The 22,613-nt window shown below is 38.7% G+C and overlaps 1 protein-coding gene across 6 annotated transcripts in view; it reads left to right on the top strand.

Annotated features, from left to right (window-relative positions):
• Atp9b (ATPase phospholipid transporting 9B (putative)) overlaps positions 1–22,613 on the top strand; it is a 242,264-nt gene that overhangs the window by 142,735 nt on the left and 76,916 nt on the right. For all 6 annotated transcript variants that reach the window (XM_052742665.1, XM_052742667.1, XM_052742669.1 and 3 more), the window contains one exon: positions 4,324–4,484. In XM_052742665.1, the coding sequence (XP_052598625.1) occupies positions 4,324–4,484 (161 nt within the window). The remainder of the gene's footprint in view (positions 1–4,323; positions 4,485–22,613) is intronic.

The following is a 22,613-nucleotide window of genomic DNA, read 5'->3' as shown; positions in this document are numbered from 1 at the left end:
TCTTGATTAAGCAGGAGAACACCGTATTTACCCTTTATTGTTGGTATAAACCATTATTTTACTGAGAACCATTAGCTATTTAAAACTTGGTACATAAATTAAAGAGGAGCTAAATGGATTTGTGATCGTTGCCATTAGTAGCATTTTAGATTATACAGGCAATTATTGTGTTCATTATCCTAGAACAGCCCCTTTGCAGAGCCATTGTGGTTGTCTTCGGCATTATGCACACATTTTCCCTTGGAGATTAAAATTTCCAGTAGCGTATTTAATTTTGTTATCACAGTTGTTTCAGATAAAACAAATATTATGACAAGCAGAAGAAAATTTGCTTTACTAATATAAGAATTTACAGTAAATGTTGGAAATTACCTCCTAGAGCACTTAATTTACCTTTTCTCATACAGTCATAATTACTTCAAGTGGTTAATCATGTATCTTAAGGATAAAAAAGGTTTTACAATCATAACAGAAGGTCTGCCTTGTTCAGGTGTTTAAAACTTTCTTTAATAATGTGGGAAATACACATCAAAGCTGAAGGTGACACTTTATAGATTCTGTAATTTTGTAGTTAACTAGTTTTTCTTTGAAGTACTTTTTGGGTCCATCTTAGCCCTTAGATGGAGAAACTTTTAAAAAAGTATTGCAGAGAAATTGAATATAAAAAGATTACTAATTGAAAATGGCTTTGTTTTTTTTTTTTTTTTTTTAAACAAACTAGTATTGGAAATGTCTTTTCTTACTGCTGCCCTTTCTTAGAATTAACCCAAGTCAGGGTTGCCATCCAGTCCAGGAAGAGCAGGAAAGGCACCCTGAAGGAACATGAGGACAACTGTCCTGTTGTCTGAGGGAGGGCGATGTCTGACCCTTCTGTGCCTGTCACTGTCACCTTCTTCTGCCTGAAGGGAGTGGGAGAGCTGATAGCCACTGGTGGGCAGTCAACTACATTTGTCTTGGTCAATTAGAAAGGTATTAATGCCTTGAATTATCTGCATATCCTGGGCATGGGCTGCTTTTAGTGTTTTCATCCTCTATGTGGCATTTTTTCAAAGGAAACTTTGTATTCATTTCTCAGAGGTTGTTCGAGCTTTTGGTCTTTCACTGCTATGATGCAGGGGAGAGTGTGAGAGGTAGTGGTTATGCATTTCACAAGACAGTAATTCTTTATTTTATTACAAAAAAAAAGGCCAACTCTGGAAGGCCAGATTAAATCATTCCTTTCACTTTTTAATGGGATTTGGATGAATAGAGTAAAATATGCACTTTGCATTCATTGATAGCATCTTTAGGTTGAGGTAATTGAGTCTTTTTTCCCTGACTGAATGAATAATGACTTCATCTGATCCTCAGTGAGGCCTGAAACTTAGACCGCCTTTGTCACAGCAGAAAGATCTGGGCTTTGAAACATGCTCTACTTCCCTGGCTTAATTTTTCTTCATTTTAATCCCAAACCCTATTTTTCTCAATAATTCAAGCATAAACTACGTAGTAGTGAGGGAGCGGAAATCGCCTGGTATTCGTCGTCCTCGTGCTGCTTTTTAAATGAGCTGATAAATCAGCCACTGAGCTCTGGGCGGCCTCCTTCTCAAGAGGGGAAGTAGGACTCTTGAATACTGTTCCTTTCAAAGTGCTCGCTCTCTAGGGAAGTAGTCACCTCACTGTTCGGGTGCAAGACCTGAAGATGGGAGGGCTCCCAAGAGCCTGGCGCTTCCCACATGACTTACTGGGCTCCAAGGCAGTGCATCTGCCGCTGAGAACTGGAGCACATGGAAAGCTGGGAGTCTTCAGTCCACGGAGTTTCTGTTGAAATGAGCTGCAATGTGCAGAGGAGTCTCTGTGCCAAGCCATGCCCTGTTTGTCCCTAAAGAAGTGAGGTGACACCTGTGTGAATCCGGCATGTAGTTTTTGTTTGAAATTTCCTTGATTAGGAGCCTTGCATGGTCATGGCGGGGCGAGGAGCCCAAGTGAATGCATGCTGCAGATGTGTTGGGCATGCAGGGAGGAGCCGTCTGCAGCCCTGCAGCCCTGGGGCACTGGTGTGCTGCAGGCACCAGCTGTTCTCTTGGGTCCTGGGCGATGCCCCTTTTATTTCTGTAGTGTTTGCTAGGGTAGTTCAGACATGAACCTGGTCAGAGAAGACCAGGTTCCATAAGAAGAGCTTCCATAAGACATATAGTACATTACATATAGTAAGAAAAACAACGTTCATTTTGTTTTTCTTAGTAGACTCTTGCAGGTAAAAAGGAATTCTCATAATTAACTCATTTTCATAACCTTAGAGTTTAGCACAAGGTGTAGGAGGCATGTAATTACTTGCTTAATTAGTTTTCTTTGCAATTGTACTTAATGAACTTTTGAGAAACTTAGTTTTTTTTTTCCTTTCTAACAATGGCTTCTCATGGTCTCAGAAGAGTTTGTGGCAAATATTAATCAAAACGAGATTTAAACTAAATTATTAACTGTGGGAAAAGCTAATTTTCCAAGACACTATAAAATAAACCATATTAGCTTAGCTAATTCTCAGACTTGTACATTTAAGAGCTAGAGTTTTATTTTGTTTGCTTTTTTTTTTCTAATTAAGATTTTGGCAATCATATTCTCTCTTTCCCTCTCCCTTTTTCTCTCCCTATTTCTTTCCTCTCCTTTCTTCTTTCCCTCCCACAATCCCCTCTCTCCCCTCCCCCATTTTCTTTCCTTTTTTTCAAAAGCTATGCCAGATTCAGGGGAAGTTGAGGCACACGGAGAGCTGCTTAGCCTGGTAGCACTCTCTCTGCTGTTCACACCTCCTGAGTCCAGATACAGCCAGTTCAGTTCTATACACTGTTAGTAGGCCACGTTAGGCAGAGGCTGTGACCATGCCCAGTATTATGTGTGTGCCCCAATGACCTGGCTCCTCCAACTACCTTTATGCTATGGATAGTTTCATGTCATAGAAGAGTTTGGTGCTGGGCCAGCTGTAATGGCTTATGCCTGTTTTTCAATATTTGGGAGGTTAGAGGCAAGAAGATCAATGCAAATTAGAGGCCAGCTTGGTCTGTGTAGGGAGTTCCAGGTCAACCAGAGCTACAGAGCAAGATCCTGTAAAAAACAGTAAATAATTTTTTTTCCCGAGGCTATCCCCCAAATTCACACAGATTATCTGAAGAGTAACTGGCTCTAAAGGTGAATGTAGAACAGTGAAAACAGCACGCCTGCTGGACTTACAGAGATGCACTGTGTGATACTGCACACAATGTCACTCTCTTTCCCTGAGTCCTGTCAGGGAGGTGCCGATGGCTCCTCATTCTACAGTAATGAAACTGGAGGCCCACTGGCCCAGGGTTATATACTCAGGGGACAGAGTCCAAGTCCGAGTGACAGGTTCCAGTATCCTCAGCTTCTGTGTGCCTTCATTCCTCCCTCTCATACTGCTCACCAGAAGCTCAAGGAGCACACCTCTCCTGTACACACTCTACTGTACCTTGGTCTTTGTGGGTGAAGTAGGGAGGAGCCATCCACAGAAATTGCAAGAGCTCGAAATTGGAGTTACACATTTCAGAAGAGCTGAGTTTGTGTTCTCTTTACTTTTAGGGCAAGGGCTGTTTGGGTATCATTACTCCCTGTTTCCAAAGTCAAGGGAACTGCTTTCTTTGGTGTAATTTTCCTTACGTTTATGTGCCTAGCTAGTAATCCATCCCCAGGGTGAATTTCAGTGTTGCATGTCACATTGGAGGAATAAGAAGTGTAGGACTTGCATAAATCAAGCAGGTTCTAATCCTAAAATGACCTCCATGCTTGGCCTTTCTTTGTAAGTTCTTTTGGAGACTTGCAGAAAGGCAGATACACATACTGTCCTTTACTTGGGGAACTCTGGAACTGAGTGGAAGACGTGCAGGGATACTTGAGAGTGACAACAGGGATGCTTGTCGATCTGGCATGCCACAGAAGATGGACTTTTTTGCTCACAGAGGAGTTTTGATGTAGGGCTGGGTGTGGAGAAGGCTACCCGTGCCCTGCTTTGTAATTCTTGATCTTGTTGTCATGGTTGGTATCATCCTATCACCCACACAGTGGAGCTAACTGTGCTGGTTGAGTTGTCTGCTCTGGTCTACTGTTTTACCCTGAGAATGCTCTGCAGGTTACAGTACATTTTCAAAAATTGTATCTAATTCTCGAAGAGGCTTGTCAAGAGAAAATCAAATGTTTTTTATTGCATTATTATGAAGACTATTAAAACTTTTCATTTTATCAAGTCACCATGTTCATGTATTCTGGTCAGGATACTACAGATGGGTCCAGTTTGAGTTGTGTATTAATGCTGCGCTTTTTTTTGTTGTTTTTCAGGTTGGTTTGCTGGACCTTGAACTCAATCAGCTGACAAAGGCGCTATTTCTGGCTTTAGTTGTTCTTTCTGTTGTTATGGTAACCTTACAGGGATTTGCAGGTCCATGGTACCGTAATCTTTTTCGGTTCCTCCTTCTCTTTTCCTACATCATTCCCATAAGGTAGGTTTAAAATTAGAAGACAACAAATGTCTCATTTCATAGTGTATGATTTTGCTGAAATTGTTTTGTCTCACATGAAGGAAGTTCCAGTCAAAGCTGTAGAGGTGGAAGGGGCCAGGAACCCAGGTGAATGTAACAAGTTGCCTGTAGAAGTACAGTTTGGGACTTGACTGGCTTTGCTAGAGTACTTTAGAGAGAACTTCTTTTTCTGCTTTTAGTAATGCTGTCTTAATAGATGGAAGACACCTCTTGTGCAAGCATAAATGTGAATCTAAGAAGAAAATTTTTACAAGTTGCTGGTTGCTATTTTATGTCCAGTGCTCTAGGGTTTACATACGTTGTTGACATTTAAAGATACCTATATTTAAAAGCCAGGCCTAGTGGTGTGAGCCAGTAATCCTTAGTTGTAGTCAGGATGCTGGGGCCTAGCTTCATAGCAAGATGCTGTCTCTCAGAAAACAAGCCAAAAGGTCCCTGCTGTTTAAAGGAGGATTTGATAGATTGTTCAAGTTAGATAAAGTGCTGACCAAGGCACTCTTTGAAAGGAACTGTTTTTCAAAATGATAAGCAGTATAACGAGATTGATAAGTAAACAGTTAATATTCAATACCTATTTAAAGACTCATTTATAATATGAACAGTCACAAAAATGGTATCTTTAAAAACATACCCTTAGTGTGTCTGTGTTTGTATGTTCACTTATATAAAAGACTGAGAATTTTCATATGAATAAACCTTGTGGATCCTGAATGAAGTCTGAATCTAGACTAACCGTCATCTGTAATGTCAGTTACAGTGACAATGTTACAAGCAATAAGGCTCTTGTATGCCACTGCCATTGCGATACTGAATCATTGCTCGTGTGGACATTTCTCATTTTTCTGACACAATCTCAAAGCTAGCTGGCTCCATAACTTTTGGCCTTGGGAAGCACAAACATGTACTAGATTATCGTTGCTGTTGAGCAAATCCTGTCTCCAAGCCTTGCCAGATACACAGACCAGACTTGCCTTCTCTCACCTCTCCAAGAATAACATAAGACTGTTTACATGTTAAGCTTCTCATACCTCGCTGTGCTGTCTACCCAGGTACCCACAGTTAGCTCCTTGCCATTCACATGTCACCTAAGTGCACCCCTTAAGCCTTAGAAAGGTCCCATCACGAAGTCACAGGTGTTTGCTGTCCTGTCAGTGACTGCAGTTCTGTGTGGGTCTGTACTGATGCCTGTCTTTTCTGTTGACACTCCTCTCCTCCACTAACTCTCCAAGGGGTATGGACTGTGTGAACAGCTGGCTTTGTGTCTAGTGCCAGGACCAGGTGACACAGTGTACGGAAAGGGCTCCTGGACATACCTGCTTTGGGAAGTTACATATGTACAAATCATCGCAGATATCATGCGTGCTCATATTGAATACTGTAAGTGAACTCAAGGACAGATCCTAGTCCCCAAAGACCAACTAGGTAGTGCAAGTAACCAGAGTGTAAGTGTGATATTACATCTCTGTTTTTCTTCAACAGTTATCACAGAATTTACTCAGATATGCAGAGCCTTATGCATTTCTTAGTTGGTACTCTTTCAACCTACGGATGAATGGCTTGCATTGATCCAAGCCTCTGTGCCATCTACCACCTCCTTCACCATCCACCTCCTCCTCCTTCACCATCCACCTTCTCCTCCTCCTTCACCATCCACCTTCTCCTCCTCCTTCACCATCCACCTTCTCCTCCTCCTTCACCATCCACCTCTTCCTCCTTCACCATCCACCTCCTCCTCCTTCACCATCCACTCTCTATGTCCTTCCCAGTGTCTGTCTCCCCTCCATTCTTATGTATACATTGATCTCCCCTTGCACACACCCACTGTCACTCTACATAGCCCAAAGGGGAAACATACTTGTTCAGAGTAAAAAGAAAAATGTGTCCCCTGCTTAGGAACTTCAGCTTAGGCCAGTTGCACAGTAGTGCCCAGTTCTGAAAGGAAGAGTGCTACTCCTGGACTAGGTTGCACAGGTCCCAGGCAGAGGCTAAAACTGTACTCACCTTAAAGGGATAGAATGGCAGGCTTTTTCCTATGGGGAAAATGATGCCAGCTTCCAGATTTCTTGGTGGCCACATTGAAATATAACCACTCCAGGTATATTAGGCTACACATCCACTTTTATCTGAGCATAATGACAACATATTTCAGGACTTCTTCTGGAACTTACCTCCAGATCCTTATCACCTCCAGATTCTCATGACACTTACTTTGTTATTGTTTGCATGATGTGGTCAGTTATAAATGTCCATGTGTGCTTAGGAGTATTTGTATTGTCTAGAGTGAATTGTACACGTCATTAGGTAGATGTCATGGGATTTTAAAATCATCTGCATGCTTCCTATAAAGGAAATCTCCCTAACTTTTTAAGTACATCTTACCGTGATTTTTGTTTTATTCATTTCTATGGTTCATTTGTGTGTTTTAAGGCTGTTATTAAATGTTTACAGACCTAGAATTGTTTTTTCCCCTTTGTAGTGAATGAAAAGGTTTTAGATACAGTGTGTAGCTAGGTATTTTTGTTTTTCAGTCCTTCATCATCTTTACATTTATTTCTGTTAAATGACTTGCCTGCATTTAACACTTGTTCTGACTTTATATGTCCTACCTCAGTATTTTTGTGCCCTTTTGAATTTGTAGTCCCTTCTATCCTTGTCATTCTTTTTGTTCTGTCGTGTAGTCTCCCTAGAAGTGTTGCCCTGTGCACATGAAAAGCCCATCTCTTTGCTTTTCTTTACAACGATCCAAGGACCTTAAAATAGTTGAAGTCTAGCACCCCATGTCTTCTACTTAAATGTACCCCCACCAGTACACACACAGTGGTATTTGATTTGTATTTGGTCCTCCTGTTCTGTGCATCTGTTTGTTCTTCTTATTCATACTCAAGGCTGCAGGCAACCTCTGGGGCTTGAACTCCTGCATAGCATCCCTGAATTGAAGGGTTCTGATAGTGAGTCACCCTGCATATCCAGGACAGACAGAAGGGTGGGCTTGGAGCAATGTTAGTGACATTTACAGATATCCTTAGTGATTAGGTTTAAAATAAGACTTGGAATTTTTTTAATTTATATTCTTTTTGGTTTTATTTGTAACTAAAACAATGAGAAGCAGCTATGGGTCTGACATAGGCAGCAGTCAATGCTGCAGGCTCAGTTGGATAGTACAGATGCACCAACAAACCAGTGTCCTGCCACCTTCATGTCCTTTCCCCATCTCTTATAGCCCACTGTGCTAGGCACCTTGTTGTCAGCTTGACATAAACTAGGGTCATCTAGGAAAGGGGAGCGTCAATTGAGAAAATATCCTCATCAGACTGGCCTGTAGGCAAGTGTGTGAGGCATTTTCTTGATCAATGATTAATGTGTAGGATCTCAAGCAATTGTAGATAGGACCACCCTGAGCAGGTAGCCCTGGTTTGAATGATCGAACAAGCTAAGTGAGCCAGTTAGCAGTGTTTGTCTATAGACTGCTGCAGAACCTACCTCTAGGTTCCTGCTAGAATTCCTGCCCTGACTTCTCTCACTGATGGATTGTGAGGTGACATGTTAGCCAAATAAACATTTTCTTCCCCAAGTTGTTTTTGGTAATGGTGTTTATCACAGCAATAAAAAGCAAACAAAGAAGGACACTTAGTGATCCTCCAGCTTTGCCCTGAGTGATGCCAGGCACCAAAGCAGACAGACAGAAAGTGTTCTGGCAGAGGAGGGAAAGCCTAGGATGGCACTCCTGCTGCCTTGCACTACCCCCACCTCCATCCTCTCCACGCTCACTTGTGCAAGGCACCTGCTCTTGCTGATTCAAAGTGGCCTTTCCCCATCTTTTTGGAGGATTCTCAAGATGTTCTTTCTCAGGTTCTTCCTTTGGGTTGATCTTTTTAAACCTGTCTGGAATGTGCTGTGATATTACTTTCAAGACACTTGTATTTGAGTGGGAGGAAGACCAGAGGAGCCTTTCTTCTCAGCTCCAGAGCATTTCTGGTGGGATCTGGACTATAATTTATAGACTGTCTCCTTTTATCTCCGTCTTTAGGAAAATAACAACATAAAGGTACTTGCCCCATTTTTCTTTTATTTATTCAATAGAGAAAGCTAGTTATTTTAACAAAATTATGCCTTAGGAACTAAAAGTGTTTTCTGTTGTTTTCATATATAAACCTTTTATGTGTTTAGAACTGGGAAAATGGCCCCCTGGGTTACGTGCTTGCTGCCTAACCACAGGAGGTGAGTTAGGTATGGCACTACACACCTATAACCCCAGTGTTGGGCAGTGGAGAAGGGAAGATCCTTCTTTCCAAAACCACAAGTGCCAGGTTCAGTGAGAAACGTAGTCTGAGGAAGTAAGATTGGAAAATAATAGAGTAAAGCACTCAGTGTTGACCCTTGTCCCTACAAGCGCAGGCACGCACACACGCACACACGCACGCACCTTTTTATATGTTTAGATAGACTTATAAATAAGAATGTGCACATATGCTTCTTTGTGAATATATCTTTGCACATACATATATGCATCTACCAGCATACACTCCTATTTTTAGTTTTTATTGTTTTTTTTTAAATACTTGCTTATAAAATGATGATAACACCATGATGTCTACAGTCTTTCATGCTCTGGTTTTTCAGTGAGCATGTATAGCATGTTCAGCCAGGTGTGCAGAGCCTGACTAGACAGTATTGTAACCTCACCTCTCCTCAGCTTACCACGAGATGCCCACTTCAACACAACACACTACCTTGTGTTGCACACCTGAACCTGCAGTTGTACCAACTTAGCCAGAGGAATGAGAGGTGGAGTGTGAAGAGCACGGGCAGCTGATTTAAAGAAGTGATTCATCTTTAATGAATGCAAATTTGTTTTCCTACTACCGAGTTTCCATAAAATTAGGATAACAGTTCATTTTAGAGTTTAAATGTGCGTTTGGAGTTTTAAATATATGTTATTTGGCAAAATATGGAAATGTAGGAAGCCAAGTGCTTTTTCTTCTTGTGTCCTAAGAATCAGAAAGCTTTCAAATTTACAAAAGTTAAGAATTTTTATAAAATTATTAAAAATAAATTTATTAAAATAATGCTAAAACAAAATAATTTTTAAGCTACTTGATAAAATTTACATTGTCCTTTTTGTTTGTTTTGTGGGGTTTTGAGATCATATTTAATTACACCATTTCTGTCATTCCAAGACAAATGTTACATTCTGTAGTTTTTGTTTTATGATCCTAAAATGAACTTATGTCCCTTCGATCTGTGCATGTCTCCTTTATACAGGAAGAAACCGACAGGTTCTTCATAGCACATCAGCACATGTAGGACCCGAGACATGTCTTGAGTCAGGTTTTTACTGTTCCTTGTGTGTTCTTTCCAGATGGTTTAAAATGCCCCATGTTTTAATTGATAATCTAAAAACTGACTTCTCGATGCTGAGTCAAAGAGACTTTTGCTTCTGCATAAGGCATCCATGAGCAAGAGAGGCAAAAATGCTGGAGACAAAGAGATAATTCTATCCCTTCTGAGGCACACTTGAGAACCTCTTGTGCAGGCAGTGTCTTTCCTGGAGCACTGAGCTGCAAGGGTTGCTTGTGGTTGCAGGAGACAGTTTCTCATTCAGAGTCAGCATATGGGAGGCTTCTCAGCAAAATGCTGAAGACTGGATGGCACAGGTCCTGTCCAAATCCTCACCCTGAAGGCTGGAATACCAACAGTGTTGGTGGCATTGGTGCTGCAGTCCTACCTGGGTTACCAGTAAACTCTCACTGAAGGAAATTCCTAGCAGTTTCTACAACTTGTTGTCAGTTCTGGGATTTTGTTTTCCTCCTTATCCAATAGCTCTTCTTCCTGAGAAAGGGGTTCTTTGTCTCCTGATGAGTTCTCACATTGGAGTAGGTAGCTAAGCTTTACACACTCTGATACTCTAGTGTATTCTGTTATATGCACTTACATCTGTGTTCTGCACAGTCCTCAGGCTGGGCCACTTCCTTCATTAGGTGTGTAAGGGTTAGCTCTTGTTTTTGTGACCCATATGTGCACACACATCCACAAAGAACACTTGTCTTAAAAAAGTTCCCTGTATTATTCCCTGTTCCAGCAACCTTTTGAGCATTAATGCTTGCTTTTACTGTGAGTGGAGTATTTCAGTTTGTTGTTTGATTCTTATATGGTCTTTTAATTTAAAAAAAAAAAAACAAAACAGAGCCAGATATCAGGGTGAAAGCTGAAAGATCAGAGAAAAAGAACAGCCAGCCACTAATTCTTACCTTTTTGAAATCTTCAGCCTGAAGAAAGTTCTTGTTTCCTCACACCTTATATACCTTTTTCTGCCCAGCCATATTACTTCCTGGGATTAAAGGCATGTATACTTCCCAAGCAAAGGCATGAGATCTTAAGTACTGGGATTAAAGGTGTGTGCCACCACTGCCTGGCTCTGTTTCTCTCTTATACTGGATCCATCTTATGTAGCCCAGTGAGGCCTTGAACTCACAGAGATCCAGATGGATCTCTGCCTCCCGAGTGATAGAATTAAAGGTATGTGCCACCACTGCCTTACCTCTATGTCCAATCTAGTGGCTGACTCTGTCCTCTGATCCTCAGGCAAGTTTATTAGGATACACAATATATCACCACATCAGTTTTATTTTTAGTTGACAATAATTTTGTATGTTTGCAGGACACTGTATGATGCTACAGTTCTTGCCACATGGCCAGATTTTTTTCTCAAGGTCAACTTCTTGCTTTTCTGAAGAGCATTGCACAGACATTTGCAAGTATAAATATAATATGAATTTTTTGCTTTATTGCTTTATATAGTTGGAATTATATTGAAGATCACCCTTCTACAATTTTTCATCTATGTTTAGCATGGCTCCATAGATTCATCCATTTCTTACAACTTGCCATCCTCATTTATGAATGTACCACTGAGTGTGTCCAAAATCAATTGGCAAACTTTGGATTGTTCCAGTGTTGCTGTACACATTCATGAGCACACATGTGAACACCCAACATCAAGTATTAGGAATGGAATTATTTGGCTGTGTTTTGTCTGTGGCTTTGCTATATTTGCTAATATTGCCAGTATTTTGCTAAGTGGTAGTACCAAGTTATCATTCCAATATCAGTATAGAGCAATGGTTCTCAACCTTCCTAATGCTATGACCTTTTATTACAATTCCTCATGTTGTGGTGACCCCAACCATAAAATTATTTTCATTGCTACTTTATAACTAATTTTGCTACTGTTATGAATCATAATGTAAATATTTGTGTTTTCCAATGGTCTTAGGTGACCTCTTTTGAAAGGGTGGTTCAACTTCCCCAAGGGGTCTCAACCCACAGGTTGAGAACCACTGATTAGGAGTTTGTCTTTTAAGAACTTTCTAAGTTCTTTGTCTAGTCTTCCAGACAGTTTATAGTTATGTAGCTCTAACTTTTTTATTCCTGTTCTGCTGACATCTTTCTCTATAGCTTGATATTTTTTTACCTAGCAATTCTGATTTTACCTTGTTAAATATATATGAATCTTTGTATATTGTCAAACTGTCTTCTGTTCTAAGACCATGTTCTCCTCTCACTGTCTGCTGAACATGAGCATTCTCTCTGTTGACCACTGAAAGTGATCTTGTTCTCTTGTGATGCTAGAACTTTAACTCAGGTTTTCAAGTATTTGAAATGTACATTCTAATCCAAAGACACACTCCTGCAAGGGGAATGGGGAGACAGAGACCAAGGGTGAACTTGGGGCCTTGCCCATGCTAGAAAACTGATTTTTTTAATTAGCATATGATAGAGTTTTCAGGTCCAATTTAAAAAAAAATAATTGCCTCACCTTCCATTGTAGAAACAAAACATAGCAAAAAAACAACTCTTCCCAGAGACTTGGTATCATCGCTGTCATGTATACATTGCCTGTTGTGGGCTCCCTTGAGCAAACTAATTAATATGCCTTCAGAATGAGGCAGTGTTTTAACAAAGACCTTTCCTCCTTGTGTCTTTGAGTTTTCACTCCTTTTGGTCATGAATCTGCTGTTGCACCTCTTAACTTTATTTATATTTTCTCTAAACTTTCTCCATATAAAGATTATACAACTTGTGTTAGAGTAATTTGTAGCCGGAAGTTTCTCTGGTGTCCCACCCAGTCCTACAGCTGCTTGGACCCAAGTAAACACACAGAGGCTTATATTACTTACAAACTGTATGGCCTAATGGTGCAGGCTTCTGGCTAGCTAGCTCTTACAACTTAACTCAGCCCATTCCTCTTAATCTATGCATTGCCACGTGGCTTTGTGGCTTACTGGACTTTGACATCTTGCTTCTCCTGGTGGCAGCTGGCAGCATCACTCTCCTTTCTTCCTCTCTCTCTAGTTGGACTGTCCTGCCTAACCTTATTCTGCTTCACCATTAGCCAAACAGCTTTATTTATCAATCAATCAGAGCAACATATATTCACAGCATACAGAAAGACATCCCACAGCAGTAATTTATAAATATTTTATATTCTTAAATCCTATTATGTTTTTTTTCAAGTTCCCTTTCATATCTGTTTCTGGTATAAAGAAATAATGTTTATTTCTGTTACTTGAATCTGACTGTAGTAAAACCTTGTTGACTTTAATCTAGAATCTTTTAGACTTTTATATAACTTTGTGCCATTTATTTCTTTTCTTGTTAATAAGCAAAAATTTTGTGTATTATTCAATAAAAGTAAGAATGAAGTGCATTCTTCCTTTGTTCCCATTATCAAAGTTAAGACAGTCACCATCTAAACATGCTACCTTTTTAATAAAAACTCTTTAACATTTTCATTGTTTTTAATTCCTTTTCCTAAAAGTTGTTTTCAAGTCATAATACAATTTTATATTTTCTAAATCTCTTCATGATTCTTCTTGATTAATATGTTCCTTAAATAGATTGCTATGCTAAATTATAGTCATTGACTTTCTAGTATCATACCAGCTTTTTATATCTAGCAGACAAGCTAATATGGCCATGGTTTGTACTCTGTGTTTCACTAGAGTCCATTCACTTGCATTTTCTGGAAGATTTTTTTCTATCAGTTACAGTTTACAAATGATAATTCTTTTATAATTTAATAATGTCTTTTCATACCCCCCTTTTTTGCAGTTTAGTATCAAAGTTATATAGGCTCATAAAACAATGATGAATCTCCCATTTCTCATCTCTAAAACATTTATGTTGGTGCTGTCTTTTCTTTAAACACTTGCATGTCAGGAAGACAGTCAGGAGCCTGAGCTTTCTTTGTGGAAACACTGCACACATTTCCTCCCGTTAGTAATCGGTTTGGCAGAGCTAGTTTTTAAGAAATAGATGAACTGTTTAAATTTTCAATTTTTTTCACAAATTTGTTTATGGTATTATCCCATATATGTAAAAGTCTATAATATTGATTTTTAAATTTTTTCATTGTTTTTTATTTATTATTTTTGACACAGGGTTCTTGTAACCCATACTAGCTTTGAATTTCCTGTGTAGTTGGGGCTGACTGTGAATTCCTGATCCTCCTGCCATTACTCACATCCAGTGTGCCAGGATCACAGGTTGAGTGGCCACACTCTGCTTCATCACTTCCATTCTTTAGTCTTATCTGCCCTTCCTGTTTCCTTTTCTTCTTTAAATCAGTTTCCAAACAGCATTGGTAGGTTTTTAGAAATTCATACTATTATCCTTGTGAATTTTCCTATCGTATGTTATTTTCTGTTTCATAATGTTACTTTTTTATTCCTACTTAGCTTTAGTATTTTTCTTCATTTTTCTTCATGATATAGATGTTTAACTGATTAGTTTAAGCCCACCCCCTTGAATACATGTATTTAAGTCATTAATTTCTTTTTATTATTTTGGTTATATCTCTAAAATTTTCATGTGTAGTATTTTTGTTATTAACAAGTACAGAAATGGTTTGGGTTTTTTGTTGTTGCTTTTTAGACAGGATCTCATGACTTTAGTAACCCAAGATTGCCTTGAACTTAATTATGTAACCAAAGATGGCCTCAAACTACTGATTCTACCCCACCACCACCACACACACACACCTCCATCTCCCAAGTGCTGTATTACAGACATTTGCCATGATATATCTGTTGTGTGGTGCTGGGTATCACACCCAAGGTTTGTACATGCTGGACGAGCACTCTACCAACTGCACTATTCCTCTTAGCCCCGAAATATTTGATCTCCATTGTGACTTCCTTTACTTGTAGTTATTACAGTTTTTTTCCACTGAGTTTGTAATTATATCTTTGTTTACATTAGCTTATTTTCACTTTGTCAGAAACAGTAGTGTTTTTGTTCTTCAGCCACCTGTTAAACTACAGTATTGCTTTCATTGAGTAAAAAGGAATGAACTTTAACTGTATATAGCAACTTGAGCATTGCTTTAGTCCATGTGTGCTTCTGTAACAAAACACTGAGACTAAATTAATAGAAAACATCAATTTATACCTCATACTCTGAGAACTGGTCTATCTAGTGAAGATACTAATAGATTCTGTGTAGCAAAGGCTACTCTATTTGCTGGTAGTGTCTTGGGCCATGTCTTTATAAGGTCTTTACATGGTGGAGGGCAGAAAGTCAAAAGGGAAATAGCTAGCCCTCTCGGGTCCTCTGATAAAGTAATAACATATTCATGCTGAGGGCTGAAGTGGGGGGTCCTTCTTGTGAGGTTGCTACAGGGGAACTAAGTGTGAATATGAAGTTTTAAGAAGACAGAAACAGCAAAACTTTTAATCACAATAGATGGAGAAAATAAGATAGCCCATGATAAAACCAAATTTAAGTAATATCTATCCATAAACCCAGCGAAACAGAAGGAGCCAGAAGGAAAACTCCAACCTAAAGAGGTTAATCACACCAAAAAAAAAAAAAAAAGTCACAAGGAATAAGTCCTAGAATAGCAAATCAAAAGAGGGGAAAGACACACACACACACACACACACACACACACACACACAGAGAGAGAGAGAGAGAGAGAGAGAGAGAGAGAGAGAGAGAGAGAGAGAGAGAGAGAGAGAGAGGAGAGAGAGAAACAACCAAATAACAGGAATCAGTAAACACTGCTTATTAATAATGCAATACTAACAGTTCCCCACCCCCAAAAAGAGACAGACTCATAGATTGGTTTAGAAAACTGGATTTATTTCTGCTGCATCTTTATCATCAAGGATGGATATCACCTCAGGTTAAAAATCAGAAGGGCCAAAGAAGCAGGCTGGTGTAGCCATTTTACATTTGACAAAATAGACTTCAGATCAAAACTAACAAGAAGACATGGGGAGGAACACTAACATACTCATCAAAAGAAAACTCCACCAAGAGGACATTTCATTCTTAACATCTGTGTACCAAACCTTAGTTCATAAAACAAACACAACTACAGCATAAACCACAGATTGACACTCATACACTGATAGTGAGAGATTTCAGTTCCCCATTCTTGCCAAAGACAAGTCGTACATACAACAAAAACTAAACTAAAGAAGTGCTGGAGCTGACTAAGATTATAAACCAAATGGACCTAACACATATTTACAAAAACATTTCTCCCAAACACAAAAGAATATACCTTCTTCTCAGTTCCTCTTGGAACTTTCTCCAGAATTAACCACATACTTGTACAAGCAAGTCTTAACATTCACAAAAAAATTGAAATAACACCCTGCATCCTATCTGACCACAACAGATTTAAGCTGAATATCAACAATAACAGAAAGTTTACAAACTCGTGAAAACTGAATAGCACACTAATGAATGAAAAAAATGACAGAAATTAAAGACTTCCTAGATTTGAATAAAAAAGAAAATGCAACATAACCAAACTTATGGGATATAAAAAAGGTGGTTCTAAGAGGCAAGTTCATAGCACTTGTTGAGTACATAAAAATTTGGAGAAATCTCATACTAATAACTTAACAGCACACCTGAAAGCTCTAGAACAAAAAGAAGAGATCACATCCCCAAAAAAGTAGACAGCAAGAAATAAACTTAAGTATGAAATTAATAAAATAGAAACAAAAAATAAAAACAATCAAGAAGCAAATAGTTGGTTCTTTGTGAAAATCAATACAATTGACAAACTGTTATCCAAATTAACCAAAAGGCAGAGAGAGATTAACAAAATTAGAAATGAAAACGGAGGTATAATAGACACTGAGGAAAATCCAAGGACTCATAAGGACATACATACTCCACCACAATGGAAAATCTAAAAGAAATGGATAATTTCCTCAGTACATACCACTTAACCAAAGTTGAATCAAGATGAGACAAGCATTTAAACAAACTTATAACCCCTAGTGAAATAGAAGCAGTAATTAAAAATGTCCCAACAAAAAGAAAGTCCAGGCCAGATGGTTTTAGAACAGAATTCTACAGACTTTCAAAGAAGAGTTAATGCTAATACTACTCAAATTGTTCCACAAAATAAAACAAAAGGAACATTGTCCAGTTTGTTTTACAAGGCCACAATTACCCTGAAACCCAAACCACATAAAGACCCAACAAAGAGAATTATAGACTAATTTCCCATATGAACATAAATGTCAAAATTATCAATAAATGCATGCAAACTGAATCCAAAGACACATCAAAAAGATAATCCACCATTATCAAGTAGGTTTCATCCCAGAAATGCAGAGATTTTTCAACATATGTAAATCAATAAATGTAATCCAACATATAAACAAACAGAAAGAAAGAAAGAAAAAAGTACAGTCACCTCATTAGATACAGAAAAGTCCTTTGACAAAATACAACACCTTTTCTTGATAAAAGTCCTGGAGAGATTAGAGATATAAGGGACATGCCTAAGCTTAATAAAGGCACTTTATAGAAAGCCCATAGACAACATCAAATTAAATGGAGAAGCAATTCCACTAAAAATCAGGAACAAAACAAGGTTGTCCACTCTCTCCATACCTATTCAATATAGTACTTGAAATGGCTAAGATCAATAAAACAAGTGACAACTTGTGTTGTTAAGTATATGGAATTAGGGGGATGCTCATATTGCTGGTCTGAGTGCAAACCACTATAGAAATCAGTGTAGTGGTTCCTCAAGAAGATGTGAATTGATCTACCTCAAGATCCAGCTATTCCACCCTTAGGCATATACCCAAAGGACGCTTCATCCCACCAAAGAGACACTTGCTCAACTGTGTTCATTGCTACTCGATTCATAATAGCCAGAAGTTGGAAACAACTTAGTTGTTCCTCAACAGAAGAATGGATAAAGAAAATGTGGTCTATTTACAAAATGGAGTATTATTTAGCCATTAAAAAAGAAGAAATTCACTGGTAAATGGATGAAACCAGGAGGGAAAACAGAGAGTAAGGTATTCTGAGGTATTCCTGAGTGAGGTATCCCAGACCTAGAAAGGGAAATATGGTATGTATTCACTTATATGTGAATGTTAGCTGTTAAGTAAGTGATAACCAAAGTATAATCCATAGAACTAGAGGTTAGGTATGGAGTGAGTGACTAGTTAGGGGACAGATAAATCTCCCTAGGAAAAAAAATAGAAAGTTTTAGGTGAATAGGGGGATGGCTGGAATAGGAAGATCAGCTGGGGAGGGAGAAGGACAGGGAAGAGAATTTGGGGAGAGACAGCTAAAATTAAGGGCCGTTTGAGGGGTAGTATGGAAATCTAGTATAGTAGAAGCTTCCTACACACACACACACACACACACACACACACACACACACACACAATCTAACTGAAATCACCAAATAATGATGAAGACAGAGTCACATTAGCCATCTCTTGTCACCAAATGGGGCTTCCAGTACCAAGAATGGCTTACATCTAATTGAGATTTTGGCTCAAAGGGTTGTACCGTTCTCTCCAAACAATCAAGACTGTTGCCAAGACTATAGATTGCTTTCCACAAACTAATGGCAAGTCCCCATTGCTGAAACAACACGTACACAACTTATTGGATGTGGAGAAGTGGAGCTGGTGCCTACATAGAACCTTCACCAGTACATGCAACATCTTTGGTACAGGAATGTCCTCTGAATGCTACCAGAAGAGAAATATGAATACCAACCCAGCTACAAATACTTGGCTTGACAATGGTATTCTGCCTGCAAGATATGTTAGTGCAATGGTGAAACAAAGTTTGTGAGAGTAACCAATCAATTTCTGATTTGACTTGAGACCCGCTCCATGAGATCGAATTCATACCTGGAACTACTTAGGTGGACCAAGAACCTGAGACTAGATTGCCCAGGGACCTAGGGTAAAACCAAATATTGCTCTTTTTTTTTAAAAAAAAAAAAAAAAAAAAGGTGGAAAAGTAACAATAAAATGATTCCTAATGACATTCTGCCATACTCATAGATCAGTGTCTTGCTCAGCCATCATCAGAGAAGCTTCCTCCTGCAACAGATGGGAACAAATAAAGAGACCTACAACAAGACATTATTCACAGAAGGATAGACCTTGGAACATGCAACTCTGAACAGGATGTATTCATGAACTCTCTCCCCTCAGGGCTCAGGGAAGCCTGTGGAAAAGGAGGTGGGAAGAATATAAGAGGCAGAGGGAATGGAGGGCACCAAGAAAACAAGGCCCTCTAAAGCAGCATGATCAAAGCTCATATGAACTCCCAGAGACTGAAACAGCATGCACAGGACTGTCAGGTGTCTGCACCAGGTCCTCTGCATATATTATGGCTTCCAGTTGATCTTTTTACGAGGTTCCATATTGTGTAAACAAGTGGGTCTCTTTCTTGTTCCTTCTCTTGGGCTCTTCTTTCTCTCTGTATTGTCCAGTTTCAATGTGTTATTTTTTGTTTTATTTTTGTTACTTAAAACCTTGTTTTGTTTTGTAATGAGAGAAAGGGAATGGATCTGGCTGTAAGGGAAGGAGGGAAGAACTGTGAGGAGTAGATGGAGGGGAAACTGTGATCAGGATATATTATGTGAGAACAAATTTCAACAAAAGGAAAAAAAATAAAATGGAAAGGAGCTTAGAGCTATCCAGTACACATATTTAACTTCAGCAAAGCAGTATATTGTAGCTGGAAGTTTTCCTGTGTCCCACCCGGTCCTACAGCCACTGAGACCCAAGTAAACACACAGAAGCTTATATCAGTTACAATTTGCATAGCCATGGCCTATGGCTCAATTTTCTTGCTAGCTAGCTCTTATAACTAAACTCAGCCCATTTCTATTAATCTATATGTCACCACGTGGCTTTACCTGTGTGCCATTCCATGATGCTCCCTGGATGGCAGGATGGCATCTCTTCCACCTCTCCTTTCTTCCTGTCTCTCTCCTGGATTTCCCACCTGCCTCTAATAGGCTAAACAGCTTTATTTATCAACCAATTGGAGCAACACATTCACAGCATACAGAAAGACATCCCACAGCACTTCCCCTTTTCTATCTAATCAAAAAGGAAGGTTTTAACTTTAACATAGTAAAATTACATATAACAAAACAGTTATGAAGCAAGAATTATAGTTATAATATCTAGTCTATTTGTATTTGGCTAAATTAAAGAAAATGTTCTATCATCTACCCTGTCTTTGTGATTCTAAAGTTTCATATCTAATTTATCTTTTATCATAACCAAGGAAAATTATAACTATTTAGTCTTCAACTACATCAAAGTTATTATATCCTACCTCAGAAGAATATAATATTACCTTTGTAAATAAGAAATACATTATAAGCAACTTCAAAAATTCTGGAAATGACAGAGACAGTTGTCTGCCTGGACAGTCATCCAAAGTTCCTCTGCAACGTTGGGGCATCTCTCTTCAGCCTATAGGTCTAGAGATTTTTCAGTCACTTCTCTGTAGCTAGAGTTTTCCTGCCTGGCCCACAGTCAGGACAAATCTCTCTCACCTGCCAGTCCCACAGCCGCTCAGACCTGACCAAGTAAACACAGAGACTTATATTGCCTACAAACTGTATGGCCGTACCAGGCTTCTTGCTAACTGTTCTTACAGCTTAAATTAATCCATTTCTATAAATGTATACCTTGCCACGTGGCTCGTGGCTTACCAGCATCTTCACATGCTGTTTGTCATTGTGGCGGCTGGCAGTGTCTCCCTGACTCAGCCTTCCACTTCCCATCTTTATTCTCCTCCTTGTCCCACCTATACTTCCTGCCTGGCCACTGGCCAATCAGTGATTTATTTATTGACCAATCAGCAACACACTTGACATACAGACCATCCCACAGCACTCTGCCTGGACAATCATCCAAAGTTCCTCTGCAACGTTGGGGCATCTCTCTTCAGCCTACAGGTCTAGAGATTTTTCAGTCACTTCTCCCTGTGTTCTGTAGAATATCTGGCAGTCTGCCCTGCGAAGCAGGAACCTGAAGAACCATTTCATCCCATTTTGTCAAATTCAGTGGTCATTTTCCTATGGGTCCTGCATGTCCAGTTTATACAACATATTATCAGCGGTCCAGGCAAGAGCAGCCTCTTGGCCAAATAGCTATTCTTGCCAAAAAGAAGATAAACTCCATATGGAGTGTCTTCAGTGCCCATCCTCCTCTCTGAAGTAAATTGGTGCCACTAGGAGCAGACATGTCTCACTGTCCAGAAAGTCTATAAGTTTTTTAAACATTTTAAATGCCATATCTGTAGGTCTTTGAAGTGTTTGAAGATTACCTACCTAACTGAAATATATTTATGTATACCTAGAAAATTTAACTAACATGACTATAAGTTTATCATGGATGACTAATTATTAGTTTGTATTTCTTAATTGTACATTAAAATTTTAAATAAGCTGCATAAACATAATACTTTTAACAAAAGTATAAATATATATACAGTATAACAAAATTAACTTTAAATTTGTATCAATAAACTAAAATCCATAGCAATGTAAAACATTTTAAACAAGTTGTTACTCTTTAAAAGTAGATTCAATAATCTACCCTTTTATCCTATCATATTTATATTATCCACTTTTCTTTTTTAGAAAGACAATGCATTTATAATCAACCCCCTTTAAATAAAAATAAACATTTATAAACAGTATTTTGGGAATTTGGATGTAGCTTCTCATACTACTTCCTTCTGGATGGGAGCGCCAGCAATCTTATGGGATCCTGAGAAAATTAAAAATTATGGTCAAGTCCTGACTGGAGTAATCTGTAATGCTGTATTCTCTGAGCCAGTTGCCTTGAAGCAGTTCTGGATGTTGGAACATCTGGAGACCTCTTAGGGAGTCTTAGATGATCAGACCATATTAGCCTGGAAGCAATCCACAGGTTCTCATTTTCTGTGGAAACAAAAGCAGAACCTCTTTTCCAAAGCAACATATCATTAGGCACAAATTTTGAAGTCAAGATACCTTTAAAATATATATATTGGTTTAACTCAGCAGCCTTTATAATCAAATGTCCTTCTGCAGTTAAAAATCCCAAAGACAATATAATCCAGACTCTTTGTGTGATTTCCATCTTTATGTGGCTTATTTTTTATATTACTTTTACTGTCTCTTTAAAAACTTTATTTTTTTGAAACTATCTATTTCTTTATATAACTGCATATATTCCTTTTTCTCTCTCCTATTCACTTCCCAAAGTTCCAAAATTAGTCATGTGCCACAACACTTGGCTTTATGAACATTATTTAGATCTTTTTTTCTGCTTGTAATGTTGTAGGGTATATATTTATCTCTAAACATTTTATAGTTTTTTGCCATTGTGAGTAATATACTTCAATTTAATTTTGATTATCATTGGCATATAAAATATACATGACTCGCATATTTTTGCCTTAAAAATAAATTATAAGGAAAAAGGACAAAAATATTCATGCCATAGCAGGTTGACAGCTATGTTGAGTGTAAAAGCTCAAAGTCAAAAGCTATACATTGTATGATTACTTCATATAGTTGCAAAATTGAAACGACCAAACAACTCGGTGGTTTTAGGTGAGATAGTATAGGAAGGTGTGAACTGTTAAGGGTCACCTGTAGGAACTTCCCAAGGGTGGTGGACATCTTGACCTCACACATCTCTTTTGGATGTACAAAACTTAACTGAATGTTTATACAGGCTGCCAAGGCTCCACTTAAGTCTGTGTGGTTGATTTGCCAGTCAATTCCCAGCT

This window comes from Peromyscus californicus, unplaced genomic scaffold, assembly GCF_007827085.1.
Source record: "Peromyscus californicus insignis strain IS unplaced genomic scaffold, ASM782708v3 Scaffold_17__1_contigs__length_78620276, whole genome shotgun sequence".
Taxonomy (NCBI): domain Eukaryota; kingdom Metazoa; phylum Chordata; class Mammalia; order Rodentia; family Cricetidae; genus Peromyscus; species Peromyscus californicus.
The sequence above is the reverse complement of the archived record's forward strand: the minus strand, read 5'-3'. Positions and strand labels throughout refer to the sequence as shown.